At 34.3% G+C, this 26,205-nt stretch overlaps 1 protein-coding gene across 4 annotated transcripts in view; it reads left to right on the top strand.

Annotated features, from left to right (window-relative positions):
• The window catches only part of CADM2 (cell adhesion molecule 2), a 1,069,595-nt gene that overhangs the window by 877,633 nt on the left and 165,757 nt on the right, over positions 1 to 26,205 (top strand). For all 4 annotated transcript variants that reach the window (XM_025450022.3, XM_025450023.3, XM_025450020.3 and 1 more), the window contains 2 exons: positions 15,792 to 15,944; positions 18,723 to 18,860. In XM_025450022.3, coding sequence (XP_025305807.1) covers positions 15,792 to 15,944; positions 18,723 to 18,860 — 291 coding nt within the window. The remainder of the gene's footprint in view (positions 1 to 15,791; positions 15,945 to 18,722; positions 18,861 to 26,205) is intronic.

Below are 26,205 nucleotides of genomic sequence, written 5' to 3'. Positions count from 1 at the left end.
ATGTGCCATCAATCACCTTCCCTCTTTTATTACTCTCAGATAGAAGATAAACACAAGAGTGACAGTTTTGTGTCCTTTGCCATTTTGTGTCACCATCACAGACAAGAAGATATTATGTCATCATTCAAGATTGTCACATTTAGTATACTTTTCTACTTGTCTTAAAGGCTGTTTCCCTTACAATCCTCATGAGTAAATACACAAATCACCTATTGATTACATATTATTTTATTATGGAAATATTTTCCCATAATATACAATGTCTTTTACTGTAGATGAGAACATTTATGCTATTGCTTTCAGAATATAGAGATGTTTTGTTTTAAAGAAATATTTCTTAAATGAAAGATTAAATATGACAATATATGTTGTTTTCTTCTTCAAAATCCTCTTTATATTATAAAGAAATCATAATAAATTTTTACATTTGTATAACATGTAAATCAAACAGTGAATTTTAATATTTTAAACACAGCCTCATGAAGTATTTAGTACTATAATAAGAAATATTTTAAAAAAATTTTTAAATTATGCTTATTTCACAAGGGATATGGTATTTCTTTAAACAATGTATTTGTTCAGAAAATTGATATATGAGCTGAAATAGTGATAAACGATAGTGAAATGGAAAAGCTTTAAAATGATTAATATGATAATCCCAACTCATTTTTTCTCTCTTTCTATTTTTTGGAGCTTCATCTACTTCCACATTGTCTTATTTCCACATTTTAAGATTTTTATAGCATATTTATTGCCAAAAAACAGTCTAAGTAAATGAAGTGACTCTATAACTAGTTAATAACCAATTTCAATAAACATATAATTACTAAAAACCTAACTTGCTATTTTATATGTTCTAAGTTTTAATGTTTTAAGTATATATTGAAAGTTAGTTTCTGGAAATGTGAGAATTCAGAGAAATACAGAAAAGCAGGAAATAAAATCACCTGAAATTCCAACAGTCCAGTAAGTACCTTTCTATTCCTTTATAAAACTGATACCAATCTGAACACTTAATTTTGCATCCTTTTGTTTTAAGTCAGGATTATAATTCCTCAATATTAAAGTTCATCTAAGTGCTTAAAATATGAAGGCTTCTTAATAGTCTACCAAAATGTTTGTTTCCTAATATTTTTTGTTTGTTTCCTAATATTAGATATTAAGTTACTTATACATTTTTTTTAGTGGAAGAAGCCAATTTTTTTAAAGATTTTATCTATTTTCATGAGAGACACACACACACACAGAGAGAGAGAGAGAGGCAGACACAGGCAGAGGGAAAAGCAGGCCCCATGCAGGGAGAGTTTGTATCTTATTGTAGCATACTGAGGGTTCTAAACACTTGCTAATAATTTTTCTGGTTCCTATAATAAATCCTATAACATTTCTTTGGGCTTATGTCCCTTTCTTTTAATCAATGATATTTTTCCAAGGACCTGTATTATTTTTTTATTTAACTCATTTTTGTTAGTTATGACAATACTAGCTTCATCAACAAACTAAAAATTTCCAGGAGTTAAAAGTAATAGGATTTTAATTTCTCTGACATCATATTCAATACAGAAGCTTTACTGTCTTACAATCTTTCACTCTGCGAGGATTCAGGAACCCCAGGTTCTGCAATTTCATGGCATGTCATGACCTGGAGCTGTGGTGTCCTCCTCGTCTTCAAAATAGAAGGGAGAAGAAAGGATGGAGAGGCTCAGCCACTTCTTGAAAGCCTTAGCAATGAAGCAAAGTATGTTACTACTACTCACATTCCATTGACTAAGTCTCATCAATGGCTTTACACTAAAGTTAGGGGATGCTGAGAACTATAGTCCTTCATTGGACAGCTACGTTCTGAATTTAATACAGAAAGGAGACGACTTGTTTTGTTTTGGGGTTTTTTTGGTAGAAAACTAGTCATCCTGGTCTCATTCATCCTTTACAATGGAAAGATTACCAGCTCTAATGTATGACAGCTTTTAATATGTGACTGTTACTATCACCTGACTTCTTATCCTACAGCCAGATGGTAGATAAATATGCTAGCTCCTAGCACAATGCCCCGTTTCTAGCTTGTATAGTCACAAATAGCCCCGTAGGTCTCAGATGGGATCTCAGCTGTCCTCATTTTTTCTGGGATCTCAGATATTCCTAACAAATCCGGGTTCCATACCACTATAGTCTTCATGGTGTGTTGCTACAAAGCTCCCCCTGTTTCTCCCATCTTCTGCTTACATTTTACCCAGGCATCCCGAGCCCCTCAGATACAATGTGTCACTGCCAGTTCTAGATCCAATTTGGATGACAAAATATTGCTTTTATTTTGCCTAGTGGGTTGTTATAACCCAACATATCTGGAGCTCAATGGGAAAAGGATTGTTTGCTTCAAAAGGCAGAAGTTACTTGGTGTTTAAAGGCTTTACTTATTATTACTATATTTTTTGTCCAATGGAGAAATCCCAGAAAGTATTTGCATAGTAAGGTTGTTCTAAGTGTCTTGAGAAATATACAAAGAAAATACAGTTTTATAGAAGATTGCTTCTAAAACATGTAATTTTCTTATTCTCTCCTGCATTTGGAAGAATATTGTATATGCTCTTCCCGTTCATATTTTCTTCATTACCTTAGTGAAAGCACCCTAAGAGAGAGCCAGGATCTTTTTCACAGTGTAGAGCCGTTGTTAGACAGCCTCAGTCTCCAACGCCAAGGCAAGCTCAAAGCTCAAAAGTCTACATCTCAGAACTTCGTATAAAAGCTGAGAGGTCAGCAGGTACAGGAACCATTGAAGCTGTGGCTATGGGCTTCCCTCCTGAGAATTAGCAAGAGTAGTGTGTGTTTATGGCTTTCTCTCAGGGTTTCAGAAGGCACCTCCACAGTCGATCTCATTTGAATCCAGCTACAGGGATGCCTGGGTGGCTCAGCGGTCAAGTGTCTGCTTTCGGCTCAGGGCGTGGTCCTGGGATCCGGAATCGAGTCCCGCATCAGGCTCCCTGCATGGAGCCTGCTTCTCCCCCTGTCTGTGTCTCTGCCTCTCTCTCTCTGTATGGATCTCATGAATAAATAAATAAAATCATAAATAAATAAACAAACAAATAAACAAACCCAGCTACAAAGTATGAATTCAAGGTCACTACTGAACTATTATATTTAATGCAATCAAACGCAATGCATTCTTTTAGTGTATATTTCACATGATGTGTCTAATTTGATGTATATATTTTTCTCATCTTATCAGTAGGTTTTAGTATGTTACTTGTATGGATTACTGAAAAAGAGTCCTTTTCTCTACTCACTTCTAAAAGCCTTGTATAAAATTAGCTTTTATCAGTCAGTCCTCCTGTGTCCTTGGCTTCTCAATCTCAGTGATTTTAGTTGTATACATTGGATTTTTGCCCTACTTTATTTCAAATTACCCCTCTCATGTATTTATTTATACAATTATTTATGCCACAAACATACACAGAAGTCTCTGTACTTGTATAAATTATATGAACTTCTATATACAATTTTATCTGTATTATATATAATACTGCATATATAATATGTTATAAACAAGTGAAAAATTTCACTAATTTTACGTTTTTGTTGTAGTGACATATTAAAATATATTGCTTCTTTTTTATGATCACTGAATTTATCTGCCTTTTGCTAAAATTTGTTAGAAACAAAATTTGAGTGCCCTACATTTTTACACATCGATGGGTTTCTAAAAGTTGGCATGTAATTTAATAAGAATTAGCACTTTTTAAAAAAACAGTTTAGACAACTAAGGTAAAGGAAAATCAAATTAGGTAATGTAAAGAAAAAACATTCAAATAGTATAGTAATTGCTTTAATTTAAATTGAGAAAGAGGCATGCCATTCTTCAAATCCTTTAAATTCTACATGGTAAGTTGTGACTTATTTTTATTGCTCTGAGATTCATGACATTCCATTGAATGCTCGTTTTATGCAAAGAGATATTTTAGAAATAATATTCATGATCAATATTTTTCAGAGATGGTACTTATATTCTGGAAAACTCACACTCACACCTCTTCTCCAAAGAAGGGAAAAATAGTAAGGTATGGAGAAATTGAGGAAGGAGGCAAAATCAAGAGTAATGTAGTAAACTTTTAGTCAAAAAATGTTTTAGGTAGGAAAAACGTAAATACGATTCACAGAAATCTCTGAACTATTTTAATGAAATCTGTATCATATTGATGTCTTTTATGATTATGCCTGAATTTCAAAAACATAGAAGTGATTTTCTTAAAATGTGTTAACAGATTGCTAGATTTTCAAACTTTGTGTAATGTAGAATTTATTTGACCTAATAATCATATCCTCGAAATGAAGGCAAAGCTGTGAATATTTAATCCAAATTTCAGGCTTTTGGAGATGAGACTGATAACACGAGAAACGAGCACAACATAGTACTGAGTCATTTTGTTAACAATACTAACTCAAGGCTTTCACAAGGCACGGGGCCCTATAAAGTCACAAGATCATGAACACCAAAGGCTGGTTTCTCTGTCTAATGAAGGCAGATGTTTTTCATTCCCAATGTACCTTTGTATATGCATTTCCATAATAGGATGACACATAAGCTTCTTGTCTCTTTGATATAAATGATCAATCAGAGTTATACCACATGGCTGCATATGGTGGTTTTATGGTGGGATGGAAAAAATGCATTTCATATGTCTATGAGAAGACCAATATATTGTAGGTTGTTGGAAAGAATGAGAGCTTGCAGAAATTGTTCAGTTCAAATACCGCATCATTTTTTTTGTTCTGTGAGTCCAGGCAAATAGTGAACTGTATCAAATTGTGAACTGTATCAAATACTGAAAGATATTTTCTCAAGGAAAATAAGAAATAATGTGACAAACACCTAGTTGTGAAGAGCAAACAAAATAACCATCAACTTTTATTTGTGCTGAAGAAAAGGGTGTTTTGTGAAAGGGAGATGTATACAGAACAACTTCCAAAGGCCAAAGGAGCCGCAAGACCTAAGAAAAAGACAAAAAAAAAAAAAAAAAAAAAAAAAAAAAAAAAAAAAACCAACAAATTCAGCTTGACAAGAATTGGCATATGAAAGGAACTTACCAACAGAACACGTCTTGGACAAGATGAGTAGATGACCACAATCCCACCTTCCAGAAGACTTGCTTTTATAGCCCTAGAGGCTGAGTGTACAACCTGGGGCACACCCCAGAGGGAAATGTTTCCCAACAAGTGTTCTCCAGGGTAGACTGAGGATGTTATGCCCCAGGGTATACATAAAGATGTGGTTAAAAAAAGGGAAACAAGGCATGTGTGACAGGTGTGTGCTTAACATTTCAGGTGGAGGGGAGGGCAGGCATCATAGTGGATTTGTCCAAAATGACCTTAGTCTGGTTCACACAATGGGGAGGAAAAGTTTTGTTTTGTTTTGTTTGTAAGATCTTAAAAAATGTGGATGAGAATTTCATAATTACTAAGTTTTTGTTATCTCCTGACAAATTTTCCTTATATGACTACCCATATTAGACATTGCACAGTATAGTGTATTAGATACTGCTGTGTGGCCTTCATGTTAGGATGAAGCTTCTGGGATGCTGCGGTGGCTCCATGGTTAAGCATCACCTCTGGGCTCAGGGCGTGATCCCAGGGTCGCAGGGTGGAGTCCCACATCCCGCATGGGGCACCCCGCAGGGAGCCTGCTTCTCCTCCAGCCTGTGTCTCTGCCTCTCTCTCTGTGTCTCTCATGAATAAATAAATAAAATATAAAAAAAAGTTTGAGGCTTCTAATAAACATAGTCTTTATTTGCTGAACAGGGAGAATATAGTCCCATAGTTAGCAGTATTTGAGTATTTTCTATATGTAATCAGTCAGAATTAACTTGTATAAATTATAATTCTAAATGTAATTAATATTAATTACATTTAATTAAGCACTAATTAATAAAATTTATAAATTATATAAACTTTGAGGTATAAAATATTCTGAAGACCGAAGTTGCTGAAATTGGATGTTCTTACTTTACTTGCGGGACATGTTTAATTGATATGTTGCTACATATGCAGCAATCATATGTAATGGTTTATTTATTTATTTATTTACAAATTGATGTAGTTTTGGAATATAGGTGAGGTTTGGTGGGGTGAGGTCCAGAGCCAATGACCAAGAGAGAATTTTGAGACGTCTTTGGTGCAAATGGTGGTTTTATTAAACCCCGCGGACAGGACCCGTGGGCAGGAAGAGCAGCTGTCCCCGGCCTGTGAGAGGAGGCTGCTTATGTACCTGGGAGTTGGGCAGGTTTCAAAAGAACTTTTTTGAATGGTAAAGAGGACATACAAGTTACTGGAGGCCTTGCCATTGTCAAGTGAAATGTTTTTCACTCTAATAAGGCATTAACAGTAGGATAGTTGGGGGTTTCCTTATGGAGGTTAGATTATTGATAAGAATGCTCTTTTTAAAAAAGATTTTATTTATTCATGAGAGGCAGAGGGAGAAGTAGGCTCCCTATGGGGAGGAGGATGTGGGGCTCCATCTGGGACCCTGGGATCACAACCTGAGCCAAAGGCAGATGCTCAACTGCTGAGCCACCAGGCGTCCCAACAAGAATGCTTTTTTCTTGTAATCACTAAGACATTTTGTAAACTGAGAGAGACTCTTGCCTATAGGACTATAATCTCTGTAAATTAACTATTTGTTTTTCCTTTCCCTTACCCTTAGGGCAGCCACGAGTGCCTGAGGAATGTCCCACGTATCCCACCCAGGGGTGTGGGGCGCGGGCGGTTTTGCAGGGTGTGAACTTGTGCTTTGTCCTCAGCTAGCCTTCTGTCCCATCAAAATGCAGACTACACCAAGTGTGCAGACAGTTGAATCTTTTGGCGTTTTGATCTAAATTCCATACACTAAGTTTCTGTTATGTTCTTATGTCCTCTGACAAATGGTATATTTTGTAATCCTTAACCCATTTTTTTGGAAGAAAGAAATACACCATTAATAAGAATGAAATGCCCCTACTTTGTATGTAGGCAAGAGGGTATTGGAGAGAAAAAAATCATCTGATCTAAGAATATTTTATATGTTGCAGTTTTATGCACACACATAAACACACACACACACACACACACACACACACAGTAATGCACCGCTATTTTTCCAATTTGTCCAAAATGGATTTTGTCCTTCAGGGTTTCATCTTTTATGAACTAGACATGCATGTGTGCTTCTTCATTACATTGTGCTGCTCTCCCTAAATACTCCCTTTTACATTCTCATTCATTTGATGAGAATACTGAAGTGTAGGAGAAAGGGAAACAGTTTTGAATGTATACATACTAATTTTCTAAAGATGAAATTTTTAAACACACTTGATTATCTGAGTAGTTCTTGTTGAATTGTTAACTTATAAATGACATTATTTTCAGCATAAAATTCAGTCAGATTTGAGCTACATTTTGAACACAAAGTGTAATTAATATCATATTTAAAATATGGGGATGAATAATACCATTAATAAAATTAGAGTGTAACTCATTTGAAAACGCCTTAAAAATCTGTGGAAATGTTTTAATATATAAAAGCACACATGGGTGTATTATACCATTGAGTTAGTGATTCAGTTTATCAGGAGATAACTGAAATCAGGAATTAATTATGATTGAACACATTTAGGAATTGAATTGTGATTAAAAGTGGTAAGGGTTACTCCTAATAAATTTTCAAAATTCACTTGGACATATTCTCCTGCAATGTGGATAAAACATTTAAACATTCCTGACAAAAGACGAGGTAGCCATTACTTGAACAACTCTTTGACAGAGCTGAAAATCTCATGAGCCTGCTGAATACAGTGATATTTATCTATTTATCAATGGATGAAAAATAAAATAAAATAACAGTCTCTATGTTAAACCCAAATCTACCTCTCACTAGCTTCTAACATTCAATGTGTTTAATACGATCCCCCATTTACATGACAGCAATCTCTTCTTCTACCCTGTATGTTCTTTTTTCCAGTGAAAACATCCCAGATTTAAATACACACACACACACACACACACACACACACACACACACACACACATTGACACATACAGAGTGTGAATATATATTTACAGAGTTGGAACTACTTTTATTCTTTCTCAACATATTACACGGATTTTCAGAGAGATGAAAGTAGCATATACTGATAATATATGGGTGAGGGTGTGTGTGTGTATGTGTGTTTGGTAGCAGAGTTTTCCTTATTTCCTTCTCAGTTATCTTAGTTAAAATTTATTTGGAATTCTCAATGAGAATTGATATTGTAGAGGATTTGTCTAAAGTAAATGTAGAATTGTTTTGTAATTGAATTAGAGTTATATTAGTTTAAGAAGACATATAGAATTTTATTTCAAATTATTTATTATTTATTTCAATTATTTATTTCAATTAATTCAAATTGGTATCAGAATTAAAAAGAAATGAATACTGCATATTTGGCAAATTCATACACATATATATGTGTAACTAATACAAATTTATAATTAATATAAATCATCCTGAATATCTTTTATTCTAAAAATTTACTTTAGTAGAGAATTAACAATAATTCACCTCCTATTTTCTAAAACTAGAGTCATGCTAATAGCTTAGAGGATGGCATGGTCAATAGAAATTTAACTACAGTATTACTTCCATAGATATTTCTTCTTTTCTAAAACCTAAAGAAAGCAGTGTTGAGGAGAACATATTCATAAAGAACAGATTCAAAGTGATTTTTTTTTTTGCAATTTAGTGCTTTCATAGAATTTTTGTATTGAAATACACCAAAGTCATGACCATTTTAGAGAAAGCACATGATCTACTTTTTATCAACATTCCTGGATATCCACATTAATTTTTTACACAGAAGCATCAGTGCACATAGATACAGCGGTACAAATAATCCTGCAGTAGGGAATCAGAAAGGAAAAATAAGTCAAATAAGCTCTTCAAATAGGCCACAGATCCAAAGCTAAACCATTGTCAGACCTTATGATTGGTATGTTGACATGTATGATGCCAAAATATGCCTTTAGATATTGTAAAAGAGGTAAAAAAGGAAATCTAGCCACTCATTCTTTTTATGAGTGTTTTTTATTAATATCCCCAATATTTTATTTGTTAATAGTATAATCAAATACTGTTTATAATTAGCTTGTGTTATTTGTAATTGTACTATGGATTGAAATAAAAGAGTTAACACAGACAGAATAAAATATCAAGCTAGTGAATCCTTTTATGTTTTGTTCTTTACAGTCATACAATACAAAACAATCTAAATCAATCTTCTGGAAAATTGGTAAAAACAACCATTGCTCCAGAGCTGATATTTGGTATACCAAGTTTCAGCTTGGACTGAATTTTTACTGAAACCATAGTAAATGGAATTTTAGAATAGAAAATGTAAACAGAACCCAAGCAATAAATCTGGAAACTGTGACACTATTTGAAGGAAGCTTTTCCAGTGGTAGAATTTCAATTTTTAAACCCCAGATTTTCTTATTTCAAATGTATAAAAACAAAAACTCACTACTTTCATTCCTATATTTGTGGTCTATTATACAGAAACCAAAAAAAGCAAAATGTTATGACACCTAAAACATACTAGTAAACAATAAACTTGTTTATGGAAAATTTATTAATATGTTTGAGGAATAAATATAATTCCATGATATTTCTACTTTCCAATCTTGTCTTTGCTATGCTTGCCCCTCTTCCTTTGAGTGTCCTTGTGATCTTTCCTGACGGAAACTCCATTCCTCCATTCTATTAAATTCCTAACGCCCTGAATATAATCACTTATATAATATGCCTATAACCCTTCCCTATTACCTCTTCTATAACATAACATTTAAACTGCTCATCATGTAACATAAGTCCCTAAATATTTGAAATGTTTACTTTTCTAGTCTATTATAATTATAAAATGAATCAGGATATAATATCCTTTAAATATAAAAAATTTTCTGAAAAGATGTTAATATATACAATTATAGAATATTTATGTGAAAAAGGTTGATGGTCCACATATTAAATTTAATGCAACAAATTATTAGTGGATGCCTATATGTACCCTGATATGTGTAAAGCCTCATGGGAAATATAGAGATATAATCTTTATTTGAGGAAGTTTTAAGTAAAAGTAGAACTAGGGAAAATGCAAAAATAGTGAGATTGTTTTTTGCTGTGTTTTAATAGACTCTTAAACGTGGTTATATAACAAAATGTTTTTTATCACTATTTAAGCACTATAAAGTGTGATATGAATTATTACTTACTGAAAACCAACTTAAAGATACTGAAAATATTTCTGGCCAGAAGTTTGTGATCATCTCCATAGATAGATAACACTTAAAGAAGAAAAACTATTAATGCAAATATGTACAAATTGTTATCATATTCTTAAATGAATGATGTCAGATATCAAATAATAATGTTATTAAGTTAATTTGGTTTAAAACTAATTAATACACAACTTATTAACTATGCCCATAACTCTTATTAGAAATCAGTATAAAATCTGACTAAAATCCTCCAGGTGATTGCCTTGGAAATTTTTATTTTACCCAACATGGATCCCAGATAATCATTTGTATGATTGATGTATCATTTAGAAATGATATATTGGGAAAATAAGTTTTATCCAGCATTAAGTAATATCTTATAGATTCTTACTCATTGGTCATTGCTTTTTTTGGTCATTGCTTATTTGCAGCTAAGGTTAAATCCTCCAGAACTCAGTTTTGAGGGATTAAATCACCTCACTAGTGGGTGGCAGGCACCTAATAGCTGATGAGATGTGACCTCAGAGTAGCTTCCTTTCCCATTAGCTCATTTTTAATCTCTGAGATGTGTGAGCAATTACTTTTCATTCTTTTATTACACATACTCATTTCTTCTGTTCAGTTATTCCTAGAGTAATGTTTAAAATCCCTTTTTATGAGATGTTTGAGGGTTTTTTTTTTTTAAGTTACTTAGATAGCATGGACATCCTGTGTTCACAAAGGAAAGTCTTTTTTTTTTTTTTCTTTTTTTCCTTTCCCCTTAAAGATTGAATTCACTTCAACTAACAATATCACAATTCTTAGGTTCACTATATGTTTGGGACTTGCTATGTGGAAAAGTTAAATAATACAGATTTTCTCTAATTAGCTACTGCTTTTTGTGTTCACTGAAAACCATAAGGTAATGTGACAATAGCTCAGAGATCACTCATTCAGTATTTCAAATCATTTTCCAATGAACCATCACTTTTTAAAAATTTTCTTAGCATGATGTTTCTAGCTCTTTTATGCTCAACAGTGTCTTAACAGGACACTTTCTTTCTTCTTTTTTTGGCTTCTCTCCCTTGGGGGAGCCTGTGGAGATATATTCAAGAGGACTTCCTAGTTCAGTTCTTTTTCACTTTGCTCTTATCATATACCCACAGAGTTTGGCTCTCAGTTTCATTTCAATAGTCATTCACTGATACTTCCCATGCAGATAGTGATGGTGCAAGGAGCAGAGATGAGGAAGACAAGGATCCTGCTCAGTGAACCCACTGAGTTATAGTATTTCCTTCTTTGGACTTGTAAAGGTTTGCCTTTATTCCTTCATACTGGAAATGTTACAAAGTGAACTGAAGATGACATAAGTATTTACAAACTTAAAAAGATGAATGTTAGAAATGTATGATTAGTTTAAAATATTCAGTCCAATGAGAATATCTTTAGGTAGCTTTTTATTTATTTGCTTTAGCAAATAAATTAACAAGGGAATTCACACAATAAATAGTCCTTTTACTAATTGTGTCCATTTCCTCGTTTTCGGAATTGTTTTCAGGCTTTGAATATGTATTCATATATTTCAATTCTCTAAACCATATTCTTTATACTTTCACTTAATTATTATCTCCATGTGACATTCAGCAGATCAAGGCACACATTTAAGTGACTTGCTTAGGTTCATATGGTTTATCAATAACAGACATTACATTAAAATGCAGATACTCTGGGGGTGCCTGGGTGGCTCAGTTGGTTAAACCTCCAACTCTGGTTTTTGGCTCAAGTCATGATCTCAGGGCAGTGATATCAAGCCCTGCCACTGGGCTGGACACTCAGTGGGAAGTGAAATTCTCTCTCCCTCTCCCTCTGTTCCACCCCTTCATACTCTCTCTTTCTTCTCTCTCTCAAATAAATAAATGAGTCTTCAAAAAAATATAGGTGTTCTGCTTTTCAGAGACCAATTTTTAGTCAGGTTGGTAGTAATCATATAACTCAAGATGCTATACGATTTGGTAAGTTAAATTAATTGAGACTTTTCAGACACTAAAATATTTAGGTTCTCATCAGGATTCCAAACACAAAATATTTTAACATATCATTGTAGATTTATTTTAAGGGACTTTACAAAAAAAAATACAAAAAATAAAAATAAAGGGACTTTACATACTACATGAAATCATTTAGTTCTCATTATAATTGGAAGATGAAAACAAATCAGGAATTATTATCCACAGAAAATATGACTTTATACCAGTGCCTAAAGTTTTTTAACTCCTATGTTATTGATTTTAGCTTTACTCCATGCAAATGGTTTAAATAAGAAAGTTTTGTATATATTGAGAGATTCAGGTGATTTTTAGTTAAGTTATACAGTTTCCACAATGTAGTATGACCAAAAGAGAGTTAAATTTCTTTTGCTAAGATTCACTGAAAATTGTAAGCTCTGTCTCTCTGTCAGTGGGAACTGTTTTAGAAGAAATGAAATTGAACCCGGGGGGAAGTAACAAGCTTTATACATATAGTATCATGGCAGAAACCTTGGGTGTTCCCTTTTGGCGACCTCTCTTTTAAGGAAACAAGAAATACATGATAAATGTTTTTCTTAAATAAATCACAGCTTTGAAAGTGGTTGATATAGCCTGAAGTCCTATTGGGGAAAAAAGGAATCTGTGTCCCACTGTTTTCCTCTAGCAACTGAATAAGGCGTATATATATTAGTGCATGCAGGAGAAATTGTATGAAATAAACATCTGAAAAAATTGTCTACTGTATTTTAATGGATTAACAAATGCAATCATAATCAAATTTACCTTACATTTTATATTTAATAAAATTAGTCCCAAAAATATTTGTAAGTGTATGTCTCCTTGTAGAATTAGAATTAATAAAGAATGGAAACAGAGGGACTAACAATCAGGAAGGTGAGTGTTATTTGAGTATCTGGGAGGATGATTTTTTAAAATATATTTAAAATCTCAAAAATTTAGAATTTTTCCAAATATTACATATTGTTATTGCCTGCTCCTTTCACAAAGTATATAGAGAAGGTATAGTACTTTAAGAATATTCAGTGCTTGGGATCCACCTTCCGTTCTGTGGCAAATGTGTATCATGAATTTTAAGCTTTGATATGACCACTTACCCTATTTCTTCAAATGTACTTATAGTCTTGTTTTCATTGAGTTTTGTTTTGTTTTGATTTTAGGGGGGAGGGGCAGAGGGAGAAAGAGAATCTCAGGCAGACTCCCTGCTGAGCTCAGAACCTGATCTCAACCCTGAGATCATGATCTGAGAAGAAATCAAGAGTCAGACACTTAGCCTACTGAGCCACCCAGGCGCCCCTTAATTGAGGTGTTATTGCAGACTCACACTCAGCTGTGAAAAATAATATATAGAGATCTCATGGACCCTTGATCCAAATAACATCTTGCAAAGATATATTGATATAGTCTACCAATCCTATTCGGTTCCACCGGTTTTACATGTACTCCTCTCTCTGTGTGTGCATATGTGTGTATGTGTGTATAGTTCAATTCAGTTTCATTTCATGTGCAGTTTCATGTGGATACAAACATAACAAAATACAAAACAGTCCCATCACCACAATAATCTCTTGTGCTGTCCTTTTATGACTACATCCATGTCCCCCCCACTCTCTTCTACCCTTTACTATCCTTAACCCTTGGGAAGCATTAATCTCTTTTCCATCGTTATAATTTTATTATTTCAAGACACTATATAAATGGATTTTCTCTGATTTATAGAGTTTTTGAGTATGTTACATTGTATATTTTCTTTGTAGTTGCCCTAGATATTGAAATATACATAGTAGCAATGGTTTACCACTTTGGGTTAAATAGTAAACCTTACTCCTTTTCAGTACCTTTGCCCTACCCACTTTTCACTTGTCTTGAGTATCCCCCCTATATTTGTTCAACATTGCATCAGTTGAGCTTGTAGTTTTTGTTTAAACTATCATAAAATAGAGACAACTCAGGAGAAGGATATTCTGTATTGGATTCACCCATGTGTTGGTTCTTCTGGTTGTTCTTTCTTCCTTCCTGATGCTCCAAGATAACTTTTGCTCTGTTTAAAGACATTTATTTAACTTTTCACAACAGATCTGCTGGAGAAACATGTTCTTAGTTTTCTTTCTTCTATGAACATATTTATTCCCTCTTGATTCCTGAAGGTTAGTTTCCCTGAATAAGTAAGTTCTTTTCTTTCAGTGCTTGAATAATGTGCCATTCCTTCTGGCCTCCATAATTTCAAATAAGAAATCTATTGCCATTTAAATTGGTATTCTCTTATAGATACACGTCTTTCTCTCTGGTTGTTTTCAAGATTTTTTTATTCTTTGTCTTCCAGGTTAATTTTGATGTATTTTGATACATCTTTGGGTTTCTTTGGGTTTATTATATTTGAGATTAGTTTGTCTTCCTGATTCTGTGTAGTACATTTATTTCTTTAGGAAAAATTTCAGTTTGGGACCATTATTTCTTCAAATATTCTCACTTGCTTTCCATGGCCACTTATAGTCAGTGATGTTCCCAGTTGATTCCCCTTGCATGTGGCCCAGTCTCTCCCAGAGATACTGGGAGGACTCACATTTGATATGTGATTAACAAATGAGTCTACCTAGACCACCTTCTATTGTAAGGTTATGGTTGGAAGAAGCCAGGCTTCAACTCCCTTTTATTATTGGCTGCAGAACCACTGTATTGTTCCTCAGGTCCCAGTGTCCCTAACCAGTCCTCTTTCCTCTATCTTTCAGAGTTCCACTCTCTTTGCCTCTCACTTAATTCTGAGCTTTGTAGCTGTACTTAGTAGGAAATACAATGATATTTAAACTTTTTAAATATTTTTCCAAAAATGAATCAAGGGGAATGTGCTAAGAGATCTTTTGTGGAAAAAAAAAAAGTTCTGTGATAAAAAATGTGGTATGAACCAAAGGCTATACTAAAAGTATATAACCAATGATACACAAGAGGTTCCAATCAATCAGAGCAAATTTAAACATTCAGTACTTTACAGGTGTTTTTCAGCTGAAAGTCAGCTTGGGTTTAAAGGAAGTTCAACAAGTTTCTCTACTGCAGAGAATGTGCTTTTAATATGCTAATGGTCATTGTTAGTCTCTTGGAAGGAACACAGCAATCATAATTTTCCCAAATTTATCCATGCATAAAAGTGAAACCTTCTGTTTATAGTGTATTTTGGTACTGGCGTTCCATGAAAGCCTGTGGAAGAAAGTCATTTTTATCACCACCAACATCTACCTCATCTAAAGTGTTATACTAGATGCAATCATTTAATTAAAAAGTTATTTCTGAGAACATTAAGGAACACCTGATTCTACTTTGATTTTTTAAAAATCTGATAAAATATTTCATATTTAAACCTTCCTTTAAGCTGTATTAGGAAATAAGATTTAGATGTATGGCCAAAGACAATGTTTCTTGTGTTGCACTAAAAATATTTAGTAGTACTGACTTTTTCTAATGTTGTTATTTGTATTTGTCAATATTTTCTCTTTTCAGCTTTGAGGGACAACAGGATTGAGCTGGTTCGAGCTTCCTGGCATGAATTGAGTATCAGCGTCAGTGATGTGTCTCTCTCTGATGAAGGACAGTACACCTGTTCTTTATTCACAATGCCTGTCAAAACCTCCAAGGCCTATCTCACTGTTCTGGGTAAGTACAAGGAACTAACATGATGTGATCACAAGCTAAAGCAACATGATTCAATTCAAATATGTGTTTTGAGGATCATATTAATAGATCTAGTTTAATCCCTTGTCTGCTACATTATAACAAAAGGCATTTAAAAAAAAAAAAACACTTAGTCACTTTCCCCATTTTAGAAATATACCAAGGGAGGTGTATGGATTTGTATGACATCTCAAGGGCACACAGCCATTTGTTTCTTGACCAGCAACAGACACCAACTTTCTCGATTTTCTTCTTTTTTTTTAATTTATTTTTTATTGGTGTTCAATTTACCAACATACAGAATAACCCCCAGTGCCCATCACCCATTCACTCCCACCCCCCGCCCTCCTCCCCTTCTACCACCCCTAGTTCAACCAAATTCCTTTCTGCCAAATCATCTATATTGTATATATGGTGATCCTTTTATAAAGTAATAAAATAATTAGTATAATCAATTTAATGTGTCTATGGGGTGGTCCTCCATTTTATTATATAGGTCATCTGACCTGGGGGCCTTTTCTGATATCTTATGGCTTTCAATTATGATTTCTTTGTGTCTGTGCATTTAAGTGACCCTGACATTTCTGTGTCTTTTTATCTTTTAATTTTGTAGGTTTTCTAGATTCTTAATTGAAGTACATAATGTCACTCTCCATGCAACTTGTAACTTCTTTGTGGTTTTGCTTTCTAAATACTGGGCCTTTTCCCCAAAGGTTAAAAGTGATACAAAAAGACATTGCATTCTTAGAGATTCCAAAGAAATCTAGTTGCAGCTGAGAGCTCTCTGTGATTCTGCAGAAGTCAGTGGCCCAATCAGCTGAAATTGCTGCAGTTCATTGAAACACACCTGCCTACAGAACAAGTTAGAGGAATTTAAAAGATTGATTTTTTTTTTTTTGCCCCTAGCTTGCCTTCCTTTTTGATAGATAAAGGCATAACATTGCATATAAAAGAACTAATGCATGCTGTTCTGTTCAGTAGGAATATTAAAGTTAATCCAGCTAGTGAATTGGTTTTGTACATACGATATGAAATATGTTTCTTTGCAAATCCCACTGGGACTATTTTATAAAAATCTTCCCACATATTTGCTGCTACAGACAAAATATATCCACTAAAATGGAATATTTTGAGATAACAAGTGCCTAAGGTTAATGTATTGTTCTGTAGAGAGCCACCTCGAGACCCCAAGAACAGACAACTGGATGATCTCAGTTTATTAAATGGCATAGATTTAAAAAAAGAAAAAAAAAACAATATGAATGTGAATGGAAAAAAAAATCCAACTAATCAGACCATGTTGACCTGTCATTTATCATTGTTGTTCTTGTATTAATTTGTATTTTTCTTATGGTGCTTTCCAATATTCCTACATTTTTTTTCTCTTCAAATTGAATGGTACAATAAAGAATCTTTCAGGAGATTATTATTGAATAATTTTAGAAGAAATTTGAATAATTTTAGAAGAAATTTTAATAAACTTCTACTGTGACGAGAGAATATTATTGTCCAAGAAAAATGTAATGTCCTATTATTTAAATCACCCATGTGCTATCCTTGCATATTAATTATTATTAATTATCTGCTTAGTTATTGGATGATTTGGACTAGAAAATGTACTAGTGGTTAGCATTAACCATTAAACATAATATGCATCATGCTTCACAAAACTACTATTGAATTTCTAATACAAATGATATCAAGACATTCTTTAGAAGAATCCCAGAAGTATTGTTGCAATTATTGGTGAATCTCTTATTTTAAATTGCATTTCTAGAACAAAGTACTATAAGATAATAATATATTTTTAAGCTTTGAGAATTATAAAATCAGAAATGCAAAGTGCTATTTTGGTTAAATCACAATTTGCTAAAGAATAAAGAAATGTGCTTTGTGGATTTTTCCCCATTGTAAACAATCTACCTTCTTAAATCCTTATACTGATAAATGTTAAGATATATTGAATGGCTGTTTCTAAGATTTACATTGCAGGTAAAACTTTAAAAGCTACTTTGAACTAACTGCATTTTAAATGCCTTCTGGATAATACACATACACATATACATATTTACAGTAGTTCCCCACTTCACCCCCATCTACAATTTCACCTTCCACACTTGAAGTTACCCATGATCAACTGTGGTCTGGAAGCAAATGATCCTCCTTCTGACTTATTGTCAGGCCAATAGTAGCCTAAATGTTGCATTGCATCGTTTATGTCATTCACCTTACTTCTTCCTATCAGTCAGGGATTTTATCTTATATTCTCCCAAGAATAAAGGGTGAGTACAGTACAATATTTTGAGAGAGAGACTGCTTTCATATAAACTTTATTATGACATATTGTTGTAATTATTCCATTTTATTATTAGTTATCATTGTTAATCTTTTACTAGGCCTGATTTACAAATTAACCTTTATTTTAGGTATATATAGATAGGAGAAAAACATAGTATGTTTATGTGCTATCCACAATTTCAAGCATCCACTGGGAGTCTTGCACTGTATCTCCTGCAGATAAGGAGGACTTTTATATACATATGTATACTGTCTGTCTGTGTGTGTGTATACACAATATATATACAGAACTTTTTAATATGTACATTATATAGATATTTTAAGTAGTTTATTATATAAAACTTTAGTATTTTGATTGAAAATATTGTCAGTTAAGAACCCATTTTAGCTTTGTGAAAGTAATAGTCATCAGAATGAATCAGCCCTGGTGATTGATGTCCATGCCATTTTCTTAAATTTCAGGTGTTCCCGAGAAGCCTCAAATTAGTGGATTTTCATCACCAGTTATGGAGGGAGACTTGATGCAACTGACTTGTAAAACATCTGGTAGTAAACCTGCAGCTGATATAAGATGGTTCAAAAATGACAAAGAGATTAAAGGTAAAGAATGGGGAAAGTTTTCCCAAGTCAAAATTAATGTGCTGAAGCTGGTATAAAGTGTGAGATGCAGGGAATTTATTTTTATAGATTTTATTTATTTATTCATGAGAGAGAGAGAGAGAAAGAGAGAGAGAGAGAGAGAGAGAGAGAGAGAGAGAAAGAGAGACCCGCAGAGGGAGAAGCAGGCTCCATGCAGGAAGCCGGACGTGGGATTCGATCCCGGGTCTCCAGGATCACACCCTGGGCCGAAGGCAGCGCTAAACCACTGAGCCACCTAGGTTGCCCAGGGCATTTCTTTTTAAAACCACAGTCACTTTCTTATTAAGTATAATTTAAGCCATTTACCTGTTTCTTAAATTAGGTAATCCCATAAGGTATATTAATGTAATCGCTGTGTGCCCCATTTTCCCCTTATGTATAACAAGTCAAAAATATCATATACCTCATGGAAACATTGGAGAAATAAATGAGTTATTGTATAAAAAACACATAGATTTATGCTTGGCCAGAGTGAACACAAAGTACAAGTTAGGTATAATTGTTTCCAAACTCCTCTCGTATTTGGATTACAGACAAATTCCATGAATTGTGTCTTCAATTTGTTGGTTTCTAGAATTATAAAGTCCTAAGAACAAAATTGGCTCCACATCAATGAATCTGATTCCCTGTAGTTCTCAGAGGGCAAAAAAATGTATTCATCTCAGTACAAATACACAGTAGTTTAAATATGAAGTATAGCTCTGCTGTTACTTCGTATACTTAAATATAAACACACACACACACACACACACACACACACATAACCTGTAGGTGGGAAATAAGTTCATAGGCGAAATGCCTAGTGAGGTTAGTAGTTTGTTTGGTTTGGATTTTTCATTTTTTTAACTTCACATATGTGTATCTTGGACCTGATGTCACATGCACATTAAAATCCAACAATTGGTCATGATGATTGTTAAAAATGTTTCCTATATACATGGTAATGATGTGTTATTCTTAACGTAACCTGCTAGGGGATAGGTTCATGCAAACCATTCTAATCATTTTAATTTTTAATTCAAATATCTTATTTTAGATTCACAATAATTCTTACTAATGGGTATATATAGGCCCAACAGAAATGATAATACAGTACAGAATTATATTATATAGATAATATGTTATAGGATTCCTTCTGTTACTAAGAAATTATATGTTTGTAATCTATTTAATTATTCTCTTTTCTATTTTAATTACTGTACATTTTTCTGCAAACAAGGACTTACCTGTAATTTATCCTTAATCACCACTTTTGTTGCGGGTCTTCTATTAAATACATGTTATTAAACAAATTTTGGAGAAATGCAAGCTCCCAAGACATGTTAGACATGTTGCTATGCTAAGTTAAACTTTTAGGTTAGTATATAATCTGATCACATATATGGCCAGGGCTCAGTAACACCCATTCTAATTCTGCATTTAGGATGTGTTTATTTAGGCATGTCTGGGCTTTGTTGAATCTTTGCTAACTGGATCCTCTACCCTGCTTCCATACTATGAGAAGGATCTGATCCAGCCATTTTTTTTTCTATTTAAGCACTTTTGATCAAAAGCCCTAACAAAAAAAAAAAAAAAAAAAAAAAAGCCCTAACCAAGGGATCCCTGGGTGGCTCAGTGGTTTAGTGCCTGCGTTCAACCCAGGGTGTGATCCTGGAGTCCCGGGAACAAGTCCCATGTTGGGCTCCTTGCATGGAGCCTGCTTCTCCCTCTGTGTCTCTGCCTCTCTCTCTGGGTCTTTCATAAATAAATAAATAAAATCTTAAAAAAAAGCCCTAACCTGTAAAATAAATTTCAAATCCAACTTCCTTGGCCTATGAGAAAGCTCCAGTCAGTGAATTCTTGCACATCATATGTGTCTCTCTGTGTGAAAGACATGGTTTATGCTAGAATGTTCTTAAGTACTCTCTTTTGTTTTATTATTCACATTAATTCTGACATAGTTTGGTAGTCAGTTGCTCTCAATTTCTTAGCATTTTATTTGTGTTTCAAGAATTTGTCTCATATTCCCAGGGAGGTCAGAGAATAACATACTAGGTACTTCATTAATATTGATTGATAGTTTTTAACATTGTAGCCTGATGGAAAATCTATAATGTACTCATATTTCAGAATATACCTTGCTTTTTCACAAATTTGGCTTCTGCTCTGAGTACCAAACAGATTCCATTATATCCTAGGTAAAAACATTAAAGTTTGATCCTATAAACACCATACTGGAAAATCATCTGAGTAAAGATTAGAAAAAAAAATCAAGACAAAAACCATATACAGAATCAGCTCATGGTTCTGTACTCCCCATTCAGAAATAGTGAGGCCTCCTTTATTTCTGTGTTCTCCAATGTGTGGCCATTGAGAGAGCACTCATTATCCCTAAACTTGCATTCATCTACATAGCTTTTCTATTTTATAATTCTTCTTTTTCATATTAATATAGTTTGTTTCACAGTTATATGGTGAACTTCTTGAGTGCGCTAAACTATCTTTATAAGGTGTATATGCAAATATGCTGTGTGTAGCATCCTTACCTTTTAGCTAAGTGTTGGTCAGTTCAGCATAGTGACATTGTGTTAAGTTTCAGAGACTCTCTATAACGGGTATATGGATCTTCAATGTGACTTATGATATCAGGATGAGTCATTTTTCTGCTTTTCTTTTTTCCTTCATCACTACCTAACATTAATTTCCAAATTTCTGGGTAAAAGTTGTCTGAAAGTCATAGCTGATCAAGTTTTTTTTTGCCAAGATATTTCCATAGTAGATTCCAGAGCTCTGGTTCTCAAACTTTAACAGGTATCATCACCTATAGTGCCTGTTAAATCTCGGATCATAGGGCTCTGTCCCCAAATTTTATGATGGAGTAGGTCTCGGTTGGAGCATGAGAACATACATTGTCAGCACTGTGTCACATGTGTGAATGATGCTGATATTCCTGTTTGGGGACTACACTGGTATAGAGAACATAAAGTTAAGAAGCATCCGTAGCAGGAGCGCCTGAGTGGTTCAGTTGGTTAAATGCCTGCCTTCAGCTAAGGTCATGATCATGGAGTTCTGGGTATTGAGCCCCGTCCCGTGTCAGGTTCCCTGCTCAGTGGGAAGCCTGCTTCTCCCTCTCCCTCTGCCATTTTCCCACTTGTGCTCTGTGGCTCTCTCTATCTCTCTGTCAAATAAATAAAATCTTAAAATCAAAAAAGAAGCAGCAGTAATATATAAAAGTCTTGTCTCTGTGTCTGAACTTTATAGTCCTCACAAGTCTATGAGAAAACTAATGTTTGCCTCAAAGCATTGTTGGAAGGATTTTGTGTGAGCCAATATGTATAAAGTGTTTTCACAGTATGAGGAATCACTAAAAACATTTTTAATATTATTGTTATTACTCTTATTATTATTATTACCATCACCATCTTCAGCAAACCACAATTAATGCGTTGTAACAATCCCTGAATTAGTTTTAGAAATATAAACAAAATAATTCCTTCCAGGAATTTACATTTTGGGGCTAGACATATAAACATAAGATTTACAGGTATGGTAATAGATACATGATCTGGCTATAGATTTTGTACTAGAAAGAAGAAGAAGAAGAAGAAGAAGAAGAAGAAGAAGAAGAAGAAGAAGAAGAAGAAGAAGAAGAAGGAGGAGGAGGAGGAGGAGGAGGAGGAGGAGGAGGAGGAGGAGGAGGAGGAGGAGGAGGGAGGAGGAGGAGGAGGAGGAGAAAGAAGGAGGAGAAGGAGAAGGAGAAGGAGAAGAAGAAGAAGAAGAAGAAGAAGAAGAAAAGAAGAAGAAGAAGAAGAAGAAGAAGAAGAAGAAGAAGAAGAAGAAGAAGAAGAAGAAGAAAGAAGAAGAAGAATAAAGAAGAAGAGAGAAGAAGAAAGAAGGAGGAGGGAGGAGAAAGAAGAAAGACAGGAGGGAGGAAAAGGGGGAGGAAGAGGAGAAGGAGAAGAAGAAGAAAGAAAGGAAGAAAAGAAGAAGAAGAAGAAGAAGAAAGAAGAAGAAGAAGAAGAAGAAGAAGAAGAAGAAGAAGAAGAAGAAGAAGAAGAAGAAGAAGAAGAAGAAGAAGAAGAAGGGAGCAGCCCTACTTTGTGGGAGAAGAGGTTAAGACTTAACAATTGATTGATGGATATAGGCACTCAGTAAATAGCTGCTAAATAAATGAGTGGATATTAAACAATGAATTGAATCATCATATGGGTTGTGGGTACAAGTAGGTAGTAGAGCATTCTAAGGAAAGAAACCATGTATTTGTGCAGAGTAAAAGCATGTTTGCAGTAACCATAGAACTTTCTGTGTGATATAGATGCGAAAAGTAAACAGGAAAGCCAGGGCCAATTAAGTCTTCAAGGATCTTTTATTCCATAGTAAGGGGTTTGGAATTTTATTCTGTAGGCAATAGTTGAAACTTTTTTTTTCTATGAGCTTTAAAGAATAGAATGAAGCATAATTTTCATCTATCCGTCCCTTCCTCTTCCCCTGCCATGAGTCTAACTCAGAAATCCTTTTGGTGCTTCTGGATAGCTCTCTATTCAAAACCATAGGTGGTTTCACTGCAGCTTTTAATCTTCTGTGTTGTAAGGAAGTCTGAATATTTGACATTTAGTCTGGGAAAAAGATGAGCATTGCCTTTTGAAATTTGCTAGTTCCCTGAGAAGTTATATTTTATGAACCTTACAAACTTTTATAAACGTCATTAATTTTTCATTTCATGTATAAGATTATCAATTTGTAGTTTGAACAGTTACTATCATGAAATCTCCAGATTTCTTTCCCAGATTTTACATTTTGGTGTTAGGCTGAATTCCATGACAACTCTCAGTGCCCCACATCATGTATGATCTCTTCTCCTTGAAGGTAGGACAGGCTTGTGAGTATAGCACATGTGATGTCACGTCCTTGATCATGTTGCCTTATATCGCAAAAAGGACTTGGCAGATATAATTATGTGTCTCTCTAGAGTTCATCAAAGGATGAGTCTCAAGGGCAAACCTGATATAATGAGGTGAGATCTTTATAAAGGAATGAAGTGTCAGAGAGACATTCTCCTCCCGGCCTGAAAGGAAGTAAACAGTAATCTTGCAATCCCTGTTTGCCACAGACTCCCTTGCCTATAGGGAGTCTGGCAAAGAGCTGTGAGGGACCTCTGGTTGCTGGAAGCAGTTCCTGAGTGACAGCTAGTGAACAAGGGGGGACCTCAGACATGTAGCCTCTGTAAATAAAGGAAATAAATTTGTGAACAACCAGTGAGCTTGAAGAAGACCCTAAAACTCAGATGGGAATCACAGCCCCAGCCAACACCGTAACTTCAGTCTGGTGGTATTGACAGGAAGACCAGGAGAAGCCTTCTGGACTCCTAATCCATAGAGATTATGTGCGTTGCTTTAAGCCATTAAGCTTATGATAATTTGTTTTGTAACAACAGAAAACTGAGATCTAAAGAAGCAGAATAATTTCTTATGGTCATACATCTGGCAAAGACTGAACTTGAATATTCTAAGACCTAGCACTTGAGTCTGGGGAGAAAGCTGAAGGCTGGAAGAATATCTAAGGGACATTTCAAGTATGAACTAATTAGGCTCTGACTTAATGGTAAAATGGAGTTTTTAGTGGGAATAAAATGGAATTTTTAAAAAAGAAGATGGATGTGAAAAAGAAGCCAAATTTTAGAGGAACCTGGTGAATAGTTCTGAGAGATGAAGCAAAAAGAAAGCTGAAAGACAATATAACTTTGAGTGATTTTAGTAATGAACATATGGAAATAAAAGAGGCATTAGGAAGAATTAGTTCAGAAATATGTAATAATGTTTATTTAAAATATTGAAGTTGAAGTAATTATACAGAATCTAAAAGTTAAGCTTAATAGGTTTTTGGAGTTAGGTGAACTATGTCTAGGGAAGGTATTCTGACCATAAAAGGTTTATCATCTCACAATGAGGGACGTTTTCAGTTTTAGCCTTTAAAACAGTCATCGCTTTTCATGTGTGCAGTGCTTCCTCCTCCCTTCAGAATTATGCCATGAAGGACATACATATGCAGCAGAGCCTGACTTTGTGGCGAGTCACTGAAGCTTGTTGCTACCTAATGGTATTGCCTGTATTCTACAAGTGTTATTTACTTATTATACATTGTGTGTGTCAAATGTTGACCATCAGGCTTAAGTGGACTTAAGCTGTATCTCCCCATGTGAACAGGGGTTTTGACACACACTATCACACCAATCAAAAATAATGCAACAGCTCATTTTCAGGTTGGCTAAATGTAGTGTAATTTTACTGTAGACTATGTAGCAAATAATTTTTACAGCATTTGGAAGCATGAGAGTGAATTTCCAAATGCTGTGTTTCTCAAAAAGTGGCCATTAAACGGCTTGGATTAGAATCACCGGAGGTGGGGATCCCTGGGTGGCTCAGCGGTTTAGCGCCTGCCTTTGACCCAGGGCGTGATCCTGGAGTCCCGAGATCGAGCTCCCTGCGTGGAGCCTGCTTCTCCCTCTGCCTGGTTCTCTGCCTCTCTCTGTGTGTGTCTCTCCTGAATGAATAAATAAATAAAATCTTAAAAAAAAAAAAAGAATCATCTGAGGTACTAGTTTTAAAATGCCTATTCCTAGTGATCCTTAGCTCACTATTTTTGAGAATGCACAGAATTAGAGACCACTAAGCCAAGTATTATTGAGGAAACAAAGGAAGGGGTTCTAATTGACTAAATTCAGAAAATAAGGCTTAATATTCCGTGTACATTATGAGTCTGTTCTTACAAAGAGATTGTGTAAAACTAAGTCAAAATATACTCTAGCATTTTAACATTTCTGAGAATTTGTGCAAAAATTCCTTTAGCTGACATCTTAACAGTATTCTTTGACCACATAATTGTTTTTCTTTCATGCTTTTATGTTGTTTTGCACTGAATTCTATGAAATGCACTTTGAAACATGGTAGATTATTTATTGAATTTACATATTCTGTTTGGTGTTGCAAAACTAGATTCAGTCTAATGCTTCATTTAACATCAGTTTTACATAAATTTGATTTGAATGAGAGAAATACTAATATGCAAAAAAGGGATTGTAAATTCCCTGAAGAAGAAAATAAAAAGGAAAAACTTGTGTCCCCTGTGTTTAATGTCCCTGTGTCATAGATGATAAGGATTAACCAAAAGTATCAATAGTTAAACTTGTACCCCATAAATCAATGATTTTTCATGTTCTTTGTTTATACCTACCACTTTGGAAATGTCCTAGTCATTTAAATCTGGATCATGCTGGACACGTATTAGATGAGAAAAGAAAACAGCATTAACAGTACCTGTATGTCGTATG

This window comes from Canis lupus, chromosome 31, assembly GCF_003254725.2.
Source record: "Canis lupus dingo isolate Sandy chromosome 31, ASM325472v2, whole genome shotgun sequence".
Taxonomy (NCBI): Eukaryota; Metazoa; Chordata; class Mammalia; order Carnivora; family Canidae; genus Canis; species Canis lupus.
This window is presented reverse-complemented; position numbering and strand designations above follow the sequence as displayed.